Below are 22,158 nucleotides of genomic sequence, written 5' to 3' on the forward strand. Positions count from 1 at the left end.
CACAGCACATCGAAATTAAGAGATTCTACATTAGTTTTCCTCTCACGACAGAGTGCAAATCAGATGCTTCACAACATGTTAAGGTTAATTGCTGTTCTCACAATTCCACTTACGTACATTACTCATTCCCTCTTAAAAAAAAAAGACAGACAGGAAAAAAAAAAAATCTATATCTCGTTATATAAGTCAGCTTAAATATGGAATGTCAAATAAAAATGTGGTCCAATTATTTTCTTTAAACAATACAAGTAAAAATGAAAAGTCCTTCAATGCATTTTAAGGAAAATAATTTAAAACGCATAACCTTTGACTTCACAACCCCCTATGTGAGCAGACCACAGCAAGCTGGTGACGAACTGAAGGAGAGACGGATGGGAAAACTGTGGGCGGGAGCGTTTTACATGCCGTAACTGAAGCCTGGCTGCACCGGTTGACCGTAGCCAGCGGGGGCAGCATAGCCATAGCCATAAGGCTGCTGGGGAGGAACTGCAACGTTGGGGCCTGCAGTGAGCATTAGCTGGGGTGTGCCTGAAACACAAATTGAACACACACACACACACACACACACAATTACTGTGACAGATTTAAGATCTACAGGTGTTAATAGATCAGACGGAAATATTGTTACAGAACATTTTGATATGAGATCAGCTCTTACGAGACTGCTGGGCATGACAAAAACACTGCAGGGGTCTTTTCGCACCCTCAGGTGCTGGAATGAGGTGCCATGTTTCAGCTCAAGTACTGCACTACATATTTGTGTTATAACTTACTGCACTCGTCCAAAACAGAAAGCTAAAGGAGCTGTACCGTCCACTTTAAGCTTTACTTTAAAGGGGAGGGGGTAAAAGTTCCATAGCATACTGTTAAAAATAAAAATGATGGGGCAGTCGTGTCCCCAGAGCCGACAGCACGTGACAGAGGTGTCCTTGAGCAAGACACCTAACCCCCAACTGCTCCCCGGGCGCTGCGGATTGGGCTGCCCACCGCTCTGGGCAAGTGTGCTCACTGCCCCCTAGTGTGTGTGTGTGTGTGTGTGTGTGTGTGTGTGTGTGCGCTCACTAGTGTGTATGTGGTGTTTCACTTCACGGATGGGTTAAATGTATAGGTGAAATTACCCCCTTGTTGGACTAATAAGGGTCACTTAATAATAATAATAATAATAATAATAATCTTAAAAATGCATGGAAGCATGGCCAAAAGATTCAGGCTTTCACTCCTTTTGTTAATTTTTTGAAATCACAGTCTCATAAATGACAAGTAGGGCTGTAATTAAATTCATGTTTCACTTCGTTCTTAGTCAAATATTCAAATCTATTCCATTTCTTTTCTAGATGTAAAGAAAACAAGCTTAAATGCTGTAAATACCAGCTGTCAAAGATCTTACGTCGCTTAAATCCACTAGTGGGCACCCAAGCATCCCAAAGGACTCTGTGTTATAAACTCAGACTTTTCAACCTGAAGGTTGCAAGACTGTTGTTGAGTAAAACGGTACAGGCTTATATTTATGACACATCTTTGTGAATGACTTGTTCATAACATCCCCCACACCAGTGATTAAGCAGGTGTTGCTACAAGCTAAAACACAGAACGTCTGCACGAGCAAGAGATGAAGCAAAATAATGAAATAAATTGGGGGGAAAAAAAAACAAAAAACAGAAAAACTTACAGGCACAAGTGTCTGTGACCGACCGCTTAGCCAAGCAGGTAATAGGAGCTACACAAATTTGCCCATTATTATGTTACTGCACTACAATGCATCCACATATAGAGAGTTGGCCTGTAAGAAAAAGTCTACAACCTGAAGCAGATTCTCACCTTAGTTGAGAGCGTACTTCTGCCTATTATCAATATTTAGCTGATAAAGTGAAAATATCTAAATGATCTAGTTGCTGAAAAGCTGTGGGATGTTTGAAAATATTCCCAATATTCCCAAATATTCCCTTTAAACCTCTAAAGTCAAAACAGATCAGTTATTTATGTCCAGGTTCTGTTTGTAGGGAAAGATGCAGCAGAGACGCCTTTAAACCTTCAAATGGAGATTTTTTTTTTACATTCAGTTTATTTATTTTATTCAAATTGACCAAATATGAGTTTTTAGATAGCTCTACATGCTCAAGTCTATTTGAGATGACCCAAGTTCAACATGGTTAGTGGATAATTCAACATGGATAGAATAGAATGCCTTTATTGTCACTATACACACAGTACAATGAGATTAAGAATTATTAAACTGTGCAACACGCTCAACGTGACGTTTGGGATAAAAGGGAAAATTCTGTTTAAATTGAACATTGATGTCGTCAAGTTGTCCTACCGTAAACAATGGGTTGTGCCTCCGTGGCCTGCTCCTCTTCTTTCCTCAAGGACTCGGATGCATCCAGCTTGTCAACCTGAATGAGGCAAAAAAAAAAAAAAAAAAAAAGGGGGGGGGGAAAGAAAGAAGACTCAGGAAAAATAAGTCACCTACTCCATGGCAAAGAGATGAAACTCACATTTCTGGCCTTCCTTGTCAACAGAGCAAATGACTGATGGATGGGACCATCCATGGGGATGCTTAAAGCCAAGCTTAAACCAAGGTGCAAAATGCTTTCACAGCAGGTTTTAAGGGCACGAGCAAGCTTCTTGCCATGACCTCCCATACCTGCACGTGAACACAGACACTGCTTGCATCAATTCGGCTCTAAGGACGATCTGATTACCCCATTTGCCAACACATTCACATAAAAATTACAGACAGCTTGGGTTTAACAAGTAAGTGCGCTATAAAATTCAACTTTATCCAAACTAAGCGGTACACTAAAAGTCGATGGTCCCCCCAATCAGCCACTGAACGGTCCAATTAAACTCTGCATGTAGAAAACAGAACCCTGTCACCTCAACAGAGCTTAAGTGGCAAGGTGATTCAGATGCTGGCACTTAAATGGTGTATAAGAATACTGCTTATAGAGGCAGGGGCTCCAAAGATAGTCCTGTAAATGCATCAACTGTGAGGGTTTAATTTGAAAAAAGGAAACTTACAACTCTAAAAGTAAGTCTTAAGGAATAGTCAAATGTTGTCCGTAAGAAGACAGGAAAATTAGAATGGCATAAGACGAAATCTGTTGTTCAATGTCCACGAAACTCTCCAGCACAATGATAAATCTGTGTCTTAGTGAGCGCATGCTTTGCGATTACATGTTGCATTCGGGTTCAGTTCTCTACATACAGCTGGTGTCGACACTAAGAAGGTTGGATGAGTATGTTTGTCGAGCAGGCTCGAAAAAGATCAGCAAAAGTCGAAGATTCATTGAAGGGAAGAAAACATGCCAGAGGTGTAGCTTGTTATTCGTTTAGTTAATAAAGTGTGCATGGAAGAGAGGCAGAGTAGAACAGTGAAGGAGTGACAGGGTGAGAGATGGATTCGTACAGCCATTCAAGGCTTCCAGAGGCAGGCACAGCCAACAGCCATGTTCCCTAACCTTTCAAGGGTGCCACTAACACTGTAAACCACATGCGTGTAGAATCTCTACGGCATACGACACGATAAACAGCTTTAACGTTACAGAAGGACCACACTTTCCTGGGACTGTAGGCTCGTTTTAGTGGGAGTAATTATTGGTGCAGTTGTAAGTTTGAGATGTTCAATGATTCCCGTAGGCCGTGTCAGGAGCAGTAATGGTGAACAGAATTCTGAAAATGTGGTCACTTCATCTTCTATCTTCTATCTTCTACTCTTACCTCACAGCGAATCACTTGCAATGCAGTCTACAATTGGATTACTGAAGGAACGTCAAACACAGCCAATCCCTACCGGACAGTGTTGTGCCTCAGTAGGCAAAAATTAAAAAAAAAAAAAAAAAAAAAAAAAAAAAAAAAAAAAAAAGACATGCACGTGACTCATTTGGTCAGCATAAATAGCAGCAGCAAGGTGGAAAAATACGGCCAATAGTAGACTGCAGTTCAGTGATGTTAATACTAGCTTATCATCTACAGGTCTGAGAGAGTGGCGAGTTGCTTGCTACTGCAGCATCTGCTTGACAAATGGTCAGTACTCTAGAGGAAACTTGAGGAAATTCTAGTCAAGGTGTGTTTAAAAGCAGCAGAGTGATATGGGAGGGGAAAAACTCATGCAGATTCCTGACGTTTCAGTCCTCCAAAACTACAAGGGTTAAAAAAAAAAATGGAATAAGAGTCAGCCTTCACCTTTTCCTTAATTGCATCAACCTGAAAGGGAATTTAAGAGTAGCAGCTTAAGAAAATAAAGCAAATTGAACATTCCAGCATTGAAAATGCAAGAGAAGAACAATTGCAGAAATCAGCAGTAGTGTTAACAGAAATAAATAAATAAATAAATAAAAGTAAGAAATCATAGAAAGTATGTAACGGGTTTTACCCAAGGTTCCACTGATCTTCATGACAGGATTATAAAGACTGCTATGGAAAACAATCACTCAATATAATCCCCCCCATCACAACTCAGACTATCTGCCTGTCTTTTCACATGAGATTTCTGAGACATACAGAACAAAAACAGAACCTGTTATATGCATGAACACTATAAACATGCATGTACATCAGCATCAGCTCAAACTGCTATTTTATTATCAGCTAAATGCGTTTAATGCAAACCACTAGATTTATGTTTTCGCTGTAACTATAAATCATACGATTAGGTTCAGAGTTCATTCACTGACGTCAATGTCTCGTGGCTCTGCAGGCCTCCTGAATAGACACGCCACAAGAAACGTATTTAGTGTATTTTGTAAACAAACTATCATGGAAAAAAAAAAAAACCACAAATCGACTCGACTCGATTAGCACAATGTTCATGGGCAGAGTGAGCAATGAGATGTTTTGAATTTTAATGGTCTAATCTGTAAAATGAGAAATGAAATGTATCCAAAGTTACAAAAACGGATCCGATTACTTCTTTTTCACCAATCAAAATACGCGCACTTTCATTAAGACCTGCACTTGTATCACCCAGGCTCACCTTGGTGAGGTACTCCCTCATGACCTGGATGAAATAGGGCATGGAGAAGTCCATGATGTTGTGCCTCCAGGCAGTCTCCAGCACCACATCTGGCCGAAGCAGGTCATAGCACGTGAAGAGGCAGGCGGCAAAGCACTCCTTTTTCTCCTCCTGCAGGAACCACTGCAGCAGCTCCTCAGCGAGCTCAGTGTCTTTCGACTCCGACGCGTACTGCATGGCATCCTGCAGCACACCAGAGGAAGACGGTCAAGCCTAAAGCGCATCACATCAGTTATTATTCTGCACCTACTACTATAAATCTGATTTTAGTGGTGGTGTCGTATGCAGACACCTTGTAGAGTTTGTCCTTTTTGCAGAGCTCCACACTTTGCTTCCAGCGGTTGTTGCCTTTAAAAAGGTAGGCAGCGATTCTCCTGAATTCGATGAGCTCATGCTTCTCTAGACTCTGGGCCAGAGATATGTTATCGAAGTTGTCATAGGCATCAATGGACGTGCGCAGAGCCTGTGTGAAATGAACATTTAATAAATAAATTATAATAATAAAAAAAAATAATAATAATAATAATAAACAAGGGACTTAACAGGAGTCTCAACATAAAGCAGGGGTCTCAAATACAGCCCTTCATATATCTACACCATAAGCTTACACTGAGCCTTATTATTCATTTTTCTAAAGATTTGTATCAAAAGGATAAATCTGCATCACCAAACACTGAGAATACTATTATATTACATTAATACGCTATAATAGGGCTGCAACTATCAAATGTTTTTGGAATAGAGTATTCTGTCAATTTTTTACATCGATTAATCGAGTAATCGGATAAATCACACTTTGTGTTTTTAAACAACTATAATCGATAGTGTGTTATGCAACATGAAAGGTCTCTTAAAATGAGCGAGCAACTGGCTGTTATTCCTCACAAAACGTTTTTATTCAAACTCAACACTTTTACTAGATCAAAGCTTTTGGCTTATTTTCTCCAGAACTAAGCCCATTTATTCAACCTTTCTGTGAAACCTATGATGTACATGAAAAAACTGAAATACAGCTTCACAAATATATATTAGCCTATTTATCTGAACAAAAAAAGGGAAAAGGGTGTAGTGAATGTGGTCATAAATGAATTTGTCCATCTGCTGCATTTATTATATACTATATATATATATATATATATAAAATATACTACCTTATGTATGGGGAAGGCGTGAGTGAGTGAGTGAGTGAGTGAGTGAGTGAGTGAGTGAGTGAGTGAGTGAGTGAGTGAGTGAGTGAGTGAGTGAGTGAGTGAGTGAGTGAGTGAGCGACAAATCATTACAGATACTGGACGTTCTACCAAGCGCCGCTGTTCAGATCAGTCAGCAATCGTAAACATGCGCTGTAGAGGCTCCGAGTCCGCCTGAAGAAGTCCAGCTCATGTGATGATGCTTTGGGTTCAGGTGCTGCAGCACTGACGAAGTACTATTCTGGTAGGCCAGGTCCGTTTTACAGTGTATACAGTGCACTACATTGTCCGTCATTCGCAGCGTAAAATGGTCCCACACTTTAGACATCTTTGGCCTTTTACGCACGCCGGTATCTTTATTTTCCGTCGTTGCCCCACAGAGCAAAATAAATCGTGCCAATAAAATCGTCAGTTATAACAGTCCGTGTAAAAGTGATACGGGAGCTGCGCGGTAGTCTACAAAGCGGGAGTGATACCACAGCAGAGACGGTTAAAATAGATGGACTTGTGACGAATTAAACGAACATTTTTTGTAATCAAATTATTCGAGTTACTCGAATAATCGTTTCAGCCCTGCACTATAACACATACACTGTCGTATTACATGTTATATTGTTCTATTAATACACTAATAGTAGTATTTGTGGTTTATAGTTACAGAAGTCCTGCTAACAAACAGCTACAACACTCTTAAACTAGTTAATGTGGTATTTTAAATTTACACCTGGGGGAAAACTGCGGACACCTCTGGGCATTTTAGTTCAACTTTTTTCCCTGCATTTTTTCAACCAAACCACCTGGCTAAGATCTCCACAAAGTAAATGAGTCTGTAGTTTTTTTTCTTCTGTACAGACTTTAATGAAATCATGAGAGGACATGTTCTGCTATTGTTATGCTTCCTACCTGGTAATCCTCTTCTATTATGAAGAGATTGTTTAGTGCTTCATTTACTGATTTGTTGTTGTGGTTCTGTACAGATCGCAGGTACGGTTTAACCAAGGGCAACTGCTTGACCTGAAAGATTCATTAAATATGAAATCAGTAATTCATCTGGCATTCAGTACAAATAAAAGTTATAAGCAGGATGATGTCAAATACACAGAGACATTAAAATACCTTGGAGAAGAAGTTGACAGCGCGTGTGTGATCAAGCCTCGGGGAAAGCACGATGAGCAGGTCATTCAGCAACAAAGGCTTAAACTCCAGATAGAACTGGACAGCTTTGTAATAGAGCTCCACATTAGCCACCTGAAACAAGGCAAACAAGGCTCAACACATGACCAGGAATAAAAGACGTGCTATTTATTTAAAAACTTGCAATACCTTGGTTACAATGTCTTTGAACTGGCTCTCCTTCCACGCGTCTGTAGGGTGGTTCATCATAGTGATGATGGCGTTATCGTATTCCTCATACTTGTCATATAGGAAGACAAGCTCAGCCCACAGATGAGCCTGTTCTGCTGCCCTCAAAACCTGGAGCACAGAACACCACATTGTAAAACACCAATAAACCTTGCATAATTATCCACAATCAAGCAATCAATCAAGCAATCAATCAATCAATCCATCAATCCATCAACTTTTATTTTGACTCGGAAGTACATTGAGGGCAACCCTCATTTTCAATGTAGCCGAGCATTTACAAAAACAGGGATTTACATGACAAAGAAAATAATAACTACATTTAATCATTTTAAATTAAAATAAAATTTTAAATAACAGTGAATAAAAGATAAAAGTAGATAAAAATAGAACTTGAGATTTAAATGGTAAGAAATTAAGATCAAAAATAGATAAGAAATTAGTAAGGTAATAGTCCAATATCACAAATTAAAAAAAGTAATGATAAAAAAAAATAAATAAATAAAATAAAATAAAAGAGGAAATAAATAAATAAATAAAAAGAGATAAAGAACTAAGGAGAACTAACACAAAAATAAAAGTTACGAATAAATATGATTAAGTAAAACAAGTCCAGGCTGTCTGTAGGTGGTTTGATATTAAAAGTTTAAAATGACTGAGCGACACCAGTGGGCAGAGTTTTAGTGCGTCCTGTAGTGAATTCCAGCTGGTGCTGTGACTAAAAGCAGATTTTCCCAGTTCAGTAAAAACTCTTGGTACCTGGCAGCTGATCCAGTTACTAGAGCGAGTCTGATAATTACTGTTATTTGTATTCATCAATGAAGTGATGTATGCTGGCGAATGACTGGAGAGTGTCTTATAAATAAAAAATCAACCAATACACAGACATAGTTCACACAGAATGACCAAGGACAGGACATTGATATATGTAAAGCTTTCTTACCTTGGGAATGTTGACTCTGGACCAGAAGAGCTCAAGATGCTCCCTCATCTTCTGGGGTTTGAACTTTGAGTACAGGATGGCCAGCTCAGTGAACATGCCCATGTGAGCACGTTCCAACCCCAGAGCTGCCTCCAGCATGGTGATCAGCTCCTCAAAGTAACCGCGGTCCTGACAGAGAAATCCAGTCAATACTCCTGCTGCAAGCCCTCCACTCACATGCCCTCTTAGACAACACCGCAGGTCTAAAAGGGCATGCGAGTTTCCATAATGTGATGCACATTACTGGAACGCAAGCAAACAGAAGAGGGGTGAATTAAATGTAAAAACCTGGTAGTAGTTGATGAGCTCCTCAAGTTCATCAGCATGGACCACAATATGCAAGCCACACATCTGTGCCAGACGGAATTCCTTCCCATCCACACAGGCAAAGCAGACCTGAAGGACGACACATTTCAAATCAGTGAAACTGAACAACTTTCAAAAAAAAAAAGACTATATGGCATGCTTTAAAATATAAACAACCACAGCTCAGCAGTGCTACAGCTGACTTAAGTACAACCGAATTAACCACCATGCTTCAACAACTTCGTGGCGAGTGGTCTCACCTCTTTCCAAGTTCGTGTGCTGTTTGCTTTGCGAGCCCCATCCACAGCAGCCTGGTACTCCCCCAAGTGGACCAGAGTGGAAGCCAGACGTCCAAAATTGGACACATTGTTGTACAGTAGCTTAGCTGCCTCATACATCTTCTCATCATAGCAACGGTCACCAACCTTGGGAAAAAAAAAAAAAAAAAAAAAAAAAAAAAAAAAAAAAAAAAAAAAAAAAAAAATCGAAGCCATAAGAAATGACATGTATACATTACAAGTCTGCGAACGCATAACAAGCATGTTAGGTACAGAGAGGATCGTACTTGCTGGATGTGAGCATTGTTTGGTCCATTGATAAACTCCTCCAGTTCAGCCAGGCGGTTGGTTTTGGCCAAAGCGAAGATCAGCTCAGTCTCTACGTAAGACTCCCGCGCCTTCTTACGGGCCATCAACAAGAACTTCACCAAATCCTCCCAGTTTCCTGTGGAAGACAGACAATTTAAAAAAAAATAAGAACTATATTTATATGTACTTTAAGCACTTAAGCATGAATGCACTACTCCCTCTGGTGGAACAGAGATGAAAGAAACCATTTACCGCTCGACTGTACATACCACTTTGGGCAGCAGCATGTCCCACCTCCATGTAGGCTGATGGGTCATCTGCCTTAATGTAGGAGTCAATAGCTTCCTTTACCAGACCTTTCTGCAGCTGAGCCTTAGCCAGTTGGCTCCACACTGCAGGCTCATTGCAGCGCTCAGCAAACTCATAGGCCCGGTCGAGATTTCCAATATGCTCAATCAGAACCTAGCACAGTATAAAAAACAAACAGTGTGTACAAGAGCTACCAGAACAGATTCAAATATTTTGGAGTGAAAAAGGCTTTGAGACTGACCTGTACAGCAGATGTGTTCACATCAAACTTCCTGAAGATGGCAAAAGCCTCCTCAAAGAGCTCATTGCTGATGGCAATGTTGGCGATGTCGGGGGCATCGTAGTTGTCGAGGCGGTTGATGTACTCCATGACACGAGTACGGTCAGCTTTAATGGCTGTCAGGATCAGAAGGTTCTGCAGGTTCCTAGGGAACAATGAACAACGACACGAAGAAATTTTAAGTAGGTATTTCAACCAGAAGACCATGAAAGATGAAACTAAGCGTTAAGCCAACCTGTGTTCACTGAAAACAGAGTTGTCCAAGACAATCTTTTCAAGAAGCTCAATGAGTTCGTTGGGGAGATCAGCAGTCATAAAGGCTTTGACTGTAACAGACACCTCTTCTGGATCTTGCGTCTCAGACAGTGCGGTCTGCACCACCTGTAGAATAACAGAGTGGAGAACGCTTACATTTGGAGAAATACTCATTTTCAATGATTCCATTTTAAATTAATGTCCGTGAAAGGCTAGGAACTCTAACCACAGACGTTTCCCCCCCTATACCTGATCGATCAAGGGTCTTCTGTATGGGTTGCTCTCCAAAAGAACACTAGCCCACAGCTCAGGGTCCTTCCGACGCACCAAATACCGAGACAAACTCTTAAAGAGGGAATTTTCATTGCAGACCTGCGGATAAGATGGGATACATTCGCTGAAGTGTTAAAGAAATATTTTTTTACATCAATCTCAGCATTTAAACTGAAAAAGATGAGAGATGAAATTCACAAATGTGCAAAGACTTTAACATGTGAAGTGTGTGTGTGCATGTGTGGTTGGGAAAGATGGGGTGGGGGGGGGGGGGGGGGGGGGGCCACAAAGGCTCTTTACATTTATGAGTTCTTGGTCACACTGTCCTCTCTCATATGCCACACAAGCCAGATGAGGGTCTCTCTTTTCGCAGTATTTGCCCACAACACGGCTGTCATAATAGGGGTTTTCTCGGAGGAAGCGCTCAGGGTTGTTGTTGCTGTCAATGTAGATCTTAGCCAAGGCGTTATGAGTGGCAGGCTCCTCACAGCCCTCATGGATGCGGGCCTCTAACCAAGGCAGCAGCAGTTTCAGTCTGCCACAGACAAAAATGTTAAGGCCAGAAGATTTTTTTTTTCTTAGTGCATCTGTGAGGCATGTCTGAGATTGCATAGGAAGCTGTAGGATGCAGGATAAAGGATGTACCTGTTTCTCTTCTCCACCTCAGCTACCAGCTCATCAGTGGAGAACTGGCCTCGTACTACCAGGATCAGATTCTTAATGACATCCTCTGAGCAGTCAACATCCAGCAGGCCGCCAATCACCACAGGTAAGCGGCTAGGATTCACCTGATAGACAAAAATCTCCGATTTACCCAAAGCAACAGATTTTTGGTATTGTGCTGTCTACGGACTTTTTTTGGGCAGACATCACCACTTACCTTCTGCACGTAGATCTCAATGTACTTCTGCAGGTTGTTGCGGTACAGATAAAGGACTAGGTCATGGACAAAATCGAAACGGTCACATACAATGATGAGAGGCAGCTGATCAGTCAGTTTGGCTTCCTGCAAATGAAGGTTTTTAAAAATATTACACCATTAGAGGATAAATTATGTTAAAAAACTGGCATCTGCATTCCCAACATAACAGTCTTCTTACCTTAAGGAAATTCTTCACACGTTCAGGATCATAACAGTTACTCTCCCTGCAGATTCTCTCAACCTCTTTGATCTGACCAGTTTTACATGCTGCCTGAATGTACTTGAAATGGACCTCTGGGTCTTGGCTGAAGTTCACAATGGAGCCAAGGAAGTAAAACAGACCTGCAAGGCACACATTCAGACATATTAGAGCCTGAAGTCTTTGTTGTGAAATGGGTTGTTTAATACAAAAAGACTAATGCTTAACATTGACCTTCAAAGCTTTTGAAGGACTCAAAGAGCTCAGTGAGAGACTGGGTAGAGAGCTGTTCATGGTACTTGGAGGCCACCTGGACACAGATCTGCAGGTTCTGGCGGATGTTGGCTGACAGCATGGCTCTCAGGCACTCGAGAGAGTCCTCCACAGACAGTGAGCCAAAGAAGTTCACCAACCACTGCAGACAAAACATAGTTAAGATATTTACAAACTATATGCACTATACTATATCTGAATGCAAAAATAAAATCAAGCTCCCTCAAGAAAAGACATCACTAATGAGTCACAAACAGCAGTGAAGAGGCACAGTTCAGATAGAAAAGCAGCAGCAATATTACTGTGATTTATTAGTAGACTTTGCTGAAAGATTAGAAAGTGACTTTAGTGAGAACCTCTGGATTAAGCAGGTGGGTATGGACCACAGCTCGCTTGATGTCATACAAGTCGGTGTAGTGCTCCAGGGCTCTCTGCAACAACCCAGCCTTCTCACACAGCTGCGCCACATGAGCGCGGTCATAGTGGGTGAACATCTGATTTCCCAGAATGGCATCAGCAACCTGAAAACACCAAAACACAAATATACCACACTCTACCAAGAATATGAAAAATATCAAGAAACAGAAGGGGTGCCTAAAAAGTTACCTGTGGAGCATGCATCAGGTTCATCTCCAGAAGTCGGGTCTGCAGTGGGCCCTCAGTGGGGCGGTTGTTCTTCAGAGCATCCAACAGGAAGGAGGTGCATTGCTGGATCAGGTTATACTCCATGAACACATCCACAATCTGAAAAGAAAGACAAAAAAACCTTAATAACTAGTATAATCAGAAAAGCAAATTCCAAGTCCTGAAATGACACTGTGATGTTACTAGACCAGTAGAACTGCCAGTGAAATGCATAAATAAATAAATAAATAAATAAATAAATAAATCCTAGCAAGAAAGGCATGATGGTGTATGAACATTAACCTGAGTGATGTCTGCTAGTGGTTCCTCATCCTGCACAAGCATCTGGGAGAACTGCAGGCCCTGCTCTGGACTAATTCGCATGACATTCCTAAGCAGGAAGATCCAGTCTGGCGTGTAACCGACCTGCAGACACGAAAAGTAAAGTGAGCACATATTTAAATAAACGTAATACATTTTTACTTTAAACTCATATTGGACATCAGAGCATATGATTTGAATGTAGCTGTCAGTCAGCTCACCTTTTTTGCATACAGTACAATTTTCTGGAACTGGCCAGTCTCTGCAAAGCACTGGATAACTTTGTTGGGAACATTAGCCCTCAAGTAGACACTGAGAGCAAGGGTCGGGTCCACGGACTTCACCAAATCACCCAATTCCTCTGAGCACTCCAGCTGAAACAAATCAGCAATACAAAAGTAAACAAAACAAAAAATTAAACATCCTTGTAGTAGTAGTAATAATAATAATAATACTACTACTAATAATAATAAAATTCAAATCAGCCATTAAATACTTTCCTGTAAAAAAAAAATATCCATCAGCATCATGCAAGCGCAGACCTTTCTCAAAATCTGGATTCATAGTTGAAGAAAAGGCCTTTTACCTTATCTTCCTTTAGCCACTTCTCCAACAGCTGTTTGCGGCCCTGCTGCAGGACGGGCCTGCACAGCTCTAGGGATTCAAACTTGTTCAGCTGGCCCTGGTCCAGAAGGATGCCGAAGTACTGCAGCAGAGGGGAGGTCTGGCCGGGCTGTGCTGGGACGCTCTGGAACCGGCGGATGGTGTCTGGGGTTCGCAGGATACCCTGAGGAACATAAGCAATGATAAGAAAAAGCTGCAGAAGATCAACCAGTGGGAATAGTGCCAAGCTATGAGTACCTTTGGTGCATTGGCAGCCACTTTCGCCGCCTCAGAGTAGTTGCCCCCTGCGAACAGTGTGTTGAACTTGCGTGCGAAGAGCTCTTCTGCACCAGCCAGGTTGTTGCGGACAGCCATGCGCAGGGCCAAGTCGGGGTTCTGGAGCACATTCGTGATATAGGGAATGATGTTCTCCTCCTCCACACACACAGACAGCACCTAAAGAGGAAGAAGGGGGGAAAACACGATACATATTGAGGACATGATGTGTGACTCTGCATGCTTGTTTTGCCTAAGTTGCTTCAAGAACAAGCATTCAGCAGTTTTGAGGGCAGGATATACAAAATGCAGGAGGTGCAATGAGGCGGTCCACCACTCAGAGCATCAATTTGTTGAGCCTCATCCCCCACGACTCACACTGAGAGTTAGCCATAACCAGGGTTTTTAATTCTGCACAAACGCTACACCTCTCTCTCTCCTTGAGACAGACGTTTTACAAGCCCAAAAGCACGAGGACAATTCCTCGAAAGCCGCTCTCTCTGAGTACCACGTACACAGAGTCATAGAAACAGCCTGTAAATATCTCACCCACACATTAAGGGTGGACTCCTTTCAGCTTTGTGTTTTCATCTCCGTTTAAGGGGGGCTTCTGGTCACTTTCAATCTCTCACTCAACCTCAAATCTCTTTCCCAGGTGGGGATTGAACCCCAGTCTACAGCGTAGAAGGCAGAGGTGTTACCCACGAACGCTCCGTCTCAAAATCACCCTTAAAAACTATAATATCTGAAGTATTTTTAGTTGTCCGTCTGATGGAACAGATAGTGTTTTAGTTCACACCAGCAGTGCTAGACGCAGGTCTTAGTCAAATTGCTCTCCCACATGCAAATTAAGTGCAGACTCCAGAGGTCCAGTCACATCACACGCAATCTTAACTGTATTTAAAATAATAATTCACTCAAAATTTACGATCGTGTTAGCGTAGTAGTTGGAGAGCAGCTCCTGCACTGTACTAAAGGTGTATGGAGAAGAATTCGGATATAGCTGTAAAAACCAGGTTTTAAACCTGCTGTAAATCGTATAAAAGGCAAACAAAAAATAGGCTGAGAACACTGACCGAAGTGGTTACGTGGAAAGTTGAGCTGGACACATCTTTACACTTACATACTTGAAACAATTCATCAAACTTGTCATACATTCATGTTAAGGTTGTGTAATGTGACAATATTTTTCATTATTCCAACAAATTATGTCTCAATGTGCTTTTCTGAATATGTCGGTAATAACGTCAGTATTTCTAGACCAACTTACTCTCGGAGACACAGATACTGGGAACCAACCTGAAGAAACTCAAAATGACTAAAGCAATGTTTTCCTTTTGTATATACAAAATGATTTCGGGCATACATTGATGGCTGGTTGTATAATTCAAAATGATTAATTAATAAAGAACAATTTAAAAACCTGAATGATTTATTTAAAATTGATTTTATTATTTTACTTCTTTTTTTTTTTTTTTACTTTTCATAATCAGTACACGGTAGTCAGAGTATATTTGATGTCAAGTATTTTTAGAGCCAATTATTGAAATTCAGGTATTGTGCAATTTTATTTCATTACCATACACACTGACCGCCACTGAGGATTTTTTTTAAAACTACTGACTTTTGTTTTAATCTCTTCCAACATTTCAGGCATTAAAAAAAATACTGGTTATCATATAGCATCATATTACATTTTTGCCATCTCTTATTAATTTTACTGAGCAAATTCCTCATCGTCCAATAATTTCTGAGGCAAATCTGCTCAGTTTAACGTTCACATGGAAAGAGGTGGAGGAGAGGTGACGTGACTGTATGTATTTTTTACATTTTCCCTACATTTAGTATTGACTTCTATTTAAAAGCCTTTGTTTTAGGCAACAAATTGTGTAAAAAAGGACAAAGCTTTAGAACAATAAATAGAGAAACAAATACATAAAAAAAACAAATAAACACTCCAGCATTCAAATTATTCAGGCCAGACATACTAACGATTTACCAATGAATGGATTAATAAATAAATTAATTTAAAAAAAAAAACAAACAACGAAGAAACAAAGCGTTTAAAGCATCAGGACGCATCAAGCTGCGTGCTCCAAACACAGTAAGCCCATCAGGCACAGGCTGAGACAGTAGGAGCGCAGGGAGCAGTAAGAGGATTAAAGCACCCTTCACCATCACCCGCTGCTTCTCACACACTGCTGGTGCCCGCAAGGCATTCGTAGTGGCACAACTGCTGTTATTTACAGGGCTTCCTTGATCCCAAGGACTTAGCATGTAGGCCCAACATTATACGCACAGGCAGAAAGACAGGCAGTGTTTAGATTGGGGCTGAGTCGCAAATGTCAGTGTAGGCCAGGTAAGCACACAGACAGGCTTAATTAGAAGGTGAATTGGTGCAGTGACGCAACAAAGAAGAGTGATCATCTTTCCTCTTGCTCACTGCATATTTTATGGCTCTGGAGCCTGTGTTAGAAAATTATTCATCACTTGGTAGACTCCAGTTACAGTAAATAAGAGAACGCATGCAAGTTCACCTTCAGCGATCGTCTGCTTCTAGTTAAACGGACGGAAACAAACCATCTGGTTGTGGTCAGCCCATCTGAATAAGCTCTCTCAATCAAGCTACAAACAGCCTGAGACTAACAATTATACAATTTACTGTTATATAACACAAAAAAACATTACCTGTCCCTTCCTGTTGACCCCAATAATGCCAGCAGTTGCCTCATGAGGAGCGGTCACAAAGATGGTCTCCCCACTGATCCTGTTCATGTAGATGCAGGTGCCAGTTTCAAGGTCATACAGGTGGATGTAACCATATTTTGTGATGAGAAAGACCACATCATGCTTGGAACTGATCTACACGAGAAGAAAAAAACCCAAAAAAATTCATAACAAGATCTGATATTTAATAACTCATCTTAGCTGGGTGGTGAAATGTAACGATCATCTCGCTAAATCTGGAAAGTGGTAACAACATTCAGCACTTTCAACGGCGAGAACGTCTCTCAACATCCTGTGAAAAAATCTGAAAGTCACAGATCCTGTCAGAGAATAAGAAAGTAAAGAGGGTCTAGAAAAAGTACCTGCATAGCAACAGGGAAGTCATTCTGGGCCTCTGGCGGGAAAAACACATCGACTGCCTTCTTTGGAAAAGGCTGATTCCCAGATGGAGGTGTGCCAACCTCAATGATGTGCAACTACATAAAAACGCATTTCATTAAACAAAACTGAAATGACCAAATCAAATAACAATGGCGTTACTCCAGTTTTAAGTGGTTTAGGGTAACCAGCAGACCTTTCCTCCAGCTTGACTCCGAACAGCGAAGCAAAAGAGCGTGGATTCTTCGGCATTTCCCTCCATCTTAAACTGGGCAAAGCCTGCAGCATGGCCCTCGATAGGCTGGGACACCTTCCTGTCCACCGAGTACAGCTGCATTGCTCCCACTACACGGTTTTGCTAGAGGAGAGGGGAAAAAAGGAATCAAAAGCATTGGGCACCAAACGTTATTACAACACCAGAGTCTAAGACAAGGTGTATTCTCGCATTTAAACTCTTTAAAGGCCAACTCGACTACCAAGGGTTGAAAGAGGTTTATTATGCGTGGCTGTAAAAGGGGCCTACCTTTCTGATGCCACCTGTTTTTTTTTTAAATATGCTTAGTTTCCAATAGGAATAAATTCACTAACTAATCTGGCCAACAAACTCATTGGTTTTCCCACCTCAGCTGTCCGAGTATGTCACTTAATCCGCAAAGCGCTTATAACCACGCATGATCCAGACCACCCACGCCGCCAGGACTTTATCCACCTTCCTTCAGGTTGTAGGTACAAATTACCCTCATGCAGGAAAATCTGCTTTAGCAAGAGTTTTGTCTCGACATCCATTCGGCCAATAACAGGTAACCTTCCTATGAATCAGCATGAATTGAGCGGCACTGCATGTCCTGCATTGTGTGAGCCCTGCAATCGCGTTTCTATGGTTGCATAATATTCTGCAAATCTGTTTTTTATATTTTTGTTTTTTTATTTATGCACCTACCATGGAAAAGAGTTTACTCCTTGAGAATAAATAAACTACACTAACTAACTAACTAACTAACCTGTGCTGAAATCCCAATGAGAAGAAGCCATTTCTGTTTGGCATCAGTGCGGTAGTTGATAATTTGGCAGCCGGCTAAACTGGAGTGTCTGTCAAACACTTTAATGGGCTGGGAGTCTCCTTCCATACTCCAGTGGTAGACTGCGTTGTCTGTTACAAGTGCTATGGTATTGAGGGAGATCCACTTCCAGAACGTGACATCGTCAGTCATGGTGTGTGCCTTCATCTTGCTTTTCATTTCAATGTTGAAAATCTGAAGGGTTTTCGCAGCTGAAATGGAAAAACACACACGCATACATGAATCTATTGAATTAATAAAGGTTCAACAGCCTGCACGACTGTTTATAGTGTTAATAACAATTCAAAAATAAGGGCAGGACTAAACTGTGTGTTAAACATCAGAAGTCATGAGTAAAGTGCAAAGACAGCATGACTTCAGGCAAACAGCTGCAATGCAACAGGAAGAAACTAAAGACCAAACACCACAAACGCTGAACACACATCCAACAGACGTTCTCCTCTGCATTCAGTTCGGTTTTGTTACTTTAAAACGTACTTATTTCACGATGCAGGTGTAAATCAGATCTTAACAGAAGGAGGCCGTTTATCCAATTATAATAAAAAATATTTAAATGATGTCATTAGTTCTTTACATGCATCTCTAACCGTCCTTTCCAAAATATTTCCTTTTCAAATGGGTTTATTGGCAATTGCAGTGCAATCTGCATTGACTTTGCCTAAATGTACACCAGCTGAACAGATCTATTAATTCTTAAGAAAAATACTACATTTAAACTAAATTGTTCTGCCATACTAATATACATAATTTACGTCTCATCTGCATATATTCTTGTATTTTAATTTTTGGTGTGGGGAATAAATAGAAAAAAGAACTGACATCATGAAAAAGGAACAGTTTGGGCCGCCTCGATCTCAGTGAGATCTGAATGCAGATGGTAGGACGAGCACAAAACCAGGATGAGCAAAAACACAAACGGTACATTTATTTGCGTTTCTAGATTTGTGTGTAGTCTCTCAAACTGCAAAAACACTCCACCACATTTTGACACACAGGTTTACTGATCACACACACATCATCAGCAAGAAGCACTGCCTTATGTTCATGCACTGCATCTGAACTAGGTGCAGAAAGTCACAGAAGGTACAGCAGCATGTTTTTTTGCTTTTCTGGGGCAGAACGAAAGCCATGATTTCACCTTTCTGTCGCCACACACAGCTCACACAATCACATTTTCACAGAGTTGAAAAAAATCCCCAATTAACGTGAGTATTGCATGCACAAGGGCACATCAGGTGCAAGGCTACAAAGACACTACGGAAATGAGGAGAAGCGGTCGAGAAAATCAATAAGTGACTAGTCAGTAGCACAAAGTTATCAGTCTGCATTCAATTTTTTAACATCTCGGCCACCAATTCAGCCACAGGAGCACAGACTACTTGTGAATGCAATTCTGTAATTAACTAAATGAAAATGAAAATAACACATTCTCAGTAAAGTGATCTATTCATAACACAATAGCACATAATATTCTCTAATCATACTAATGGCGATATAATTTTCAACCACTTTCAATGTTATTTCAGTGAAAGGTGGGAATAATCAGTCCAAAAAAAAAAGATTTTATATTGCTATCTATGCAACCTACAACCACCTCCCCTTACAAATCTGGCCTACCCATCTAAAAACTACTCAAATTCTCCCATATTTCAAAAGAACACCACACAACTCATGATATATGCATATTATATATGTATATATATATATATATATATATATAAAGTGAACTCACCGTCTGCAAATATAAGAAAGCAGTAAGAAATGAAAAAGAACAAAAACAAGCAAGACAAAGCATTTATGACAGCAAGACATTTCCAGTGAGCACTTTACTACTATAATTGACACAAAATTACTGCAAGAGGCAGGCAGCAAGTGTCCAGTAGCAGACTTTATACAGAACAAAGGACATGGCTGTGAATATGAACATAAATGTGGAAAAGGGCAGACAATACATGTAATCATCAGTAAGTAATCTGGACACGAAACGTGATTCACAACAACGTTAACCTAACTAATACGAAGGCTAGTTAACCAGAGGTATTTCAAGAGGGTAAAACGTGGACCGGTTCTGTTGAGAGGGGACTGCCACGGGAACCCTTCTTACCTTTCAGGGCTATGACTTTGCTCGCCGGATTCATGATGGCACTATCTGCCGAGATGGGCCTGCGAATGGGGTTGTTGGGATCGCTCAAGTCAATGATCACCACCTGAGCCTGCTCGCCCACCTTCTCCCGCACGCAGATGAACTTGTCAGACTCCATGGTGAGGGTGCTGAACCCAATGTTCGCTGGGTTAATGCCCAGGTTCTGGAGCTAATGACAGGGGAAAGACACCAAGGCACAGCGTCAGCAGGGAGAGGGAACGAAGAGGCAGAGGCAGACATGGAAAGACACTTCTTGCGTTCAGCCACTGGCACATTTTATTTGTGTGTCATTTTATTAGCAGCCACCAATCTTACTGAAGGTTAACCCAAACCAATACTAACATATTTAACACTTCAGACCACAGGCCAGAATGTGAGGGCGGTCAGTGACGTTCAGTCTAGGCTTGTTCACACAAACCACCCCTCGCTTGCAGATGTTCACCGTGACCCCGAGAGTGAGAACAGGCGGCCAAAACGTTATTCATCACCCACATTTCTTAAGGAAAGCCTGCTTCGGTCGAAGCCTTGAACACCTGTCGTGCTCGTCTGATCTCGAACCTGATAACAGCGCTGTGCCCGGTGTTAACGCTCGCTAACCTGGCTTAACTGACCCAATAACCGCTGGAAACGACAGAATACAACACTGAGCACTTTTAACGCGCGACAGAGCCGGTTACGAAGCACATATGAAGTGTCAGCACTGGTCATCCGCGTGTTTTTGTGGCTAACTAACACGGGTTGCTTGCCTAGTTGTTTTTTTTCCGCCTGTCATTCATTCGATAAACACAGCTAACGCTAGCTAGCATAGCCCAGGCGCTAAGCGCGCCAGCTTTCGCTCGATTTCGTCCGTTTTAAAATGCCATTTTCAAGCCAGCTATCGTGTATATCAGCAGACTAACGACTCGGGATCTTTTTTAGATCTGTGTATTCCTGAGTACGAGCCACCTCAGCGAGAAACGGCTGGGAGGTCATTCATTTGGCTCAAGCGCTCGATTAGCATTAGCGCTAACCCGGCTAGCGAGCCCAGGCGCGTCTCCCAAGCTTCTGTCCAGTTTGAAGCCTTTCGAGCCCGACATCGCAGGCGTGAGCGCGTCTCACCTGCAGGTGCTCCTGAAAGCGGATGGGTAGGATCTGGGCCATGGTCGTTCTCTTGCGCTCTCAGTCCTGGATGGTTCTGGCTAGCGAGCTAGCGGCGGGCTGCGACCTCCTCCAACGGACACCGCAGTCAACGGCACCGGGCGTTTGCAGACAAATGCCGACCGGACGGGCGAAAAACGTGACAAATAACAGGAGTCGCCGGTGTCCGGGTGTTTATACGAACGGCGCCGACCCTGTGCCCCTGCTGTTGGCGATTTTTCTCCCCCTCCCCCGCTGCTCAGATGTTAATCGGCGGAGCCAGCCACCACTGATAGCGCCGAAACCCGCAATGGCGGCGGAAACAGCTCAGAGGAGCTCAACGCGGAAACATCGCCGCGGCGGCGGAGGGGAACCCGCAGCGACGGAGCAGCCGGTGTTATTTTACCACCACGTGAATAAATTTCCGATACGTGACGTTTTACAAAATGCACTCTGAATAAGGAGGATGGGACAGAGCCCTCAGTGTAATCCTCCGTTTGTTTATTTATTTATTTATTTATTATTTATTTATTTGTTTGTTTTATTTTTTTTCCCACACCATTTGGCATACTGTGTTCACGTCAGATCCGGGGACGCTCCCCAAAAAAAAAAAAAAAAAAAATCATACGGAGCAGCGATTCACCTGATTCAGATAACGAAGGACGTTATCGTCAGTTGATGTTGTGACTCGTGTGCGGAAAACACGGGACTGTGATGCGGGTGGACTGTCAGACAGGAGTGTCAGGTGAACCTCGGGGTGTAACATCACCCCTACTACTGCTACCGCTCTGGCAGTCTCTGAGGGAGCTGCTCACAGGCTGCACAGGCACCAGATCAGCCAACATCACGACCACCTCCCTGCATCTACGCTCGGTCCATTTTATCAGCTCCACTTCCAGCTATACAGGTGCACTTTGTGGTTCTACAATGACAGGTTTTCTG

At 41.8% G+C, this 22,158-nt stretch overlaps 1 protein-coding gene across 4 annotated transcripts in view; it reads right to left on the reverse strand.

Moving 5' to 3' along the window:
- The window catches only part of cltcb (clathrin, heavy chain b (Hc)), a 22,323-nt gene extending 645 nt beyond the window's left edge, over positions 1-21,678 (reverse strand). Inside the window, exons 1-34 of one of the 4 annotated variants that reach the window (XM_017723951.2) lie at positions 21,199-21,677; positions 20,062-20,269; positions 19,690-19,692; positions 17,880-18,148; positions 17,075-17,236; positions 16,863-16,976; positions 16,462-16,635; positions 13,756-13,953; positions 13,481-13,681; positions 13,116-13,268; positions 12,877-12,999; positions 12,556-12,693; positions 12,306-12,470; positions 11,911-12,091; positions 11,656-11,819; positions 11,436-11,561; positions 11,201-11,343; positions 10,856-11,090; positions 10,532-10,654; positions 10,263-10,408; positions 9,989-10,172; positions 9,708-9,900; positions 9,417-9,574; positions 9,112-9,276; positions 8,834-8,941; positions 8,507-8,674; positions 7,525-7,674; positions 7,318-7,449; positions 7,105-7,215; positions 5,307-5,477; positions 4,976-5,197; positions 4,186-4,206; positions 2,318-2,393; positions 1-528 (exon numbers count right to left, since the gene is read on the reverse strand). The exon at positions 1-528 is cut by the window's left edge and continues 645 nt beyond it. In XM_017723951.2, the coding sequence (XP_017579440.1) occupies positions 398-528; positions 2,318-2,393; positions 4,186-4,206; positions 4,976-5,197; positions 5,307-5,477; positions 7,105-7,215; positions 7,318-7,449; positions 7,525-7,674; positions 8,507-8,674; positions 8,834-8,941; positions 9,112-9,276; positions 9,417-9,574; positions 9,708-9,900; positions 9,989-10,172; positions 10,263-10,408; positions 10,532-10,654; positions 10,856-11,090; positions 11,201-11,343; positions 11,436-11,561; positions 11,656-11,819; positions 11,911-12,091; positions 12,306-12,470; positions 12,556-12,693; positions 12,877-12,999; positions 13,116-13,268; positions 13,481-13,681; positions 13,756-13,953; positions 16,462-16,635; positions 16,863-16,976; positions 17,075-17,236; positions 17,880-18,148; positions 19,690-19,692; positions 20,062-20,269; positions 21,199-21,240 (5,058 nt within the window). In that variant the 5' untranslated portion in view covers positions 21,241-21,677 and the 3' untranslated portion in view covers positions 1-397. Of the gene's footprint in view, positions 529-2,317; positions 2,394-4,185; positions 4,207-4,975; positions 5,198-5,306; positions 5,478-7,104; positions 7,216-7,317; positions 7,450-7,524; positions 7,675-8,506; positions 8,675-8,833; positions 8,942-9,111; positions 9,277-9,416; positions 9,575-9,707; positions 9,901-9,988; positions 10,173-10,262; positions 10,409-10,531; positions 10,655-10,855; positions 11,091-11,200; positions 11,344-11,435; positions 11,562-11,655; positions 11,820-11,910; positions 12,092-12,305; positions 12,471-12,555; positions 12,694-12,876; positions 13,000-13,115; positions 13,269-13,480; positions 13,682-13,755; positions 13,954-16,461; positions 16,636-16,862; positions 16,977-17,074; positions 17,237-17,879; positions 18,149-19,689; positions 19,693-20,061; positions 20,270-21,198 lie in introns of all 4 variants that reach the window. The other 3 variants (XM_017723952.2, XM_017723953.2, XM_017723955.2) reach the window with 3 other exon arrangements.
- Positions 21,679-22,158: the final 480 nt, after the last annotated feature.

The sequence above is a fragment of the Pygocentrus nattereri genome, chromosome 17 (genome assembly GCF_015220715.1).
Source record: "Pygocentrus nattereri isolate fPygNat1 chromosome 17, fPygNat1.pri, whole genome shotgun sequence".
Lineage (NCBI taxonomy): Eukaryota > Metazoa > Chordata > Actinopteri > Characiformes > Serrasalmidae > Pygocentrus > Pygocentrus nattereri.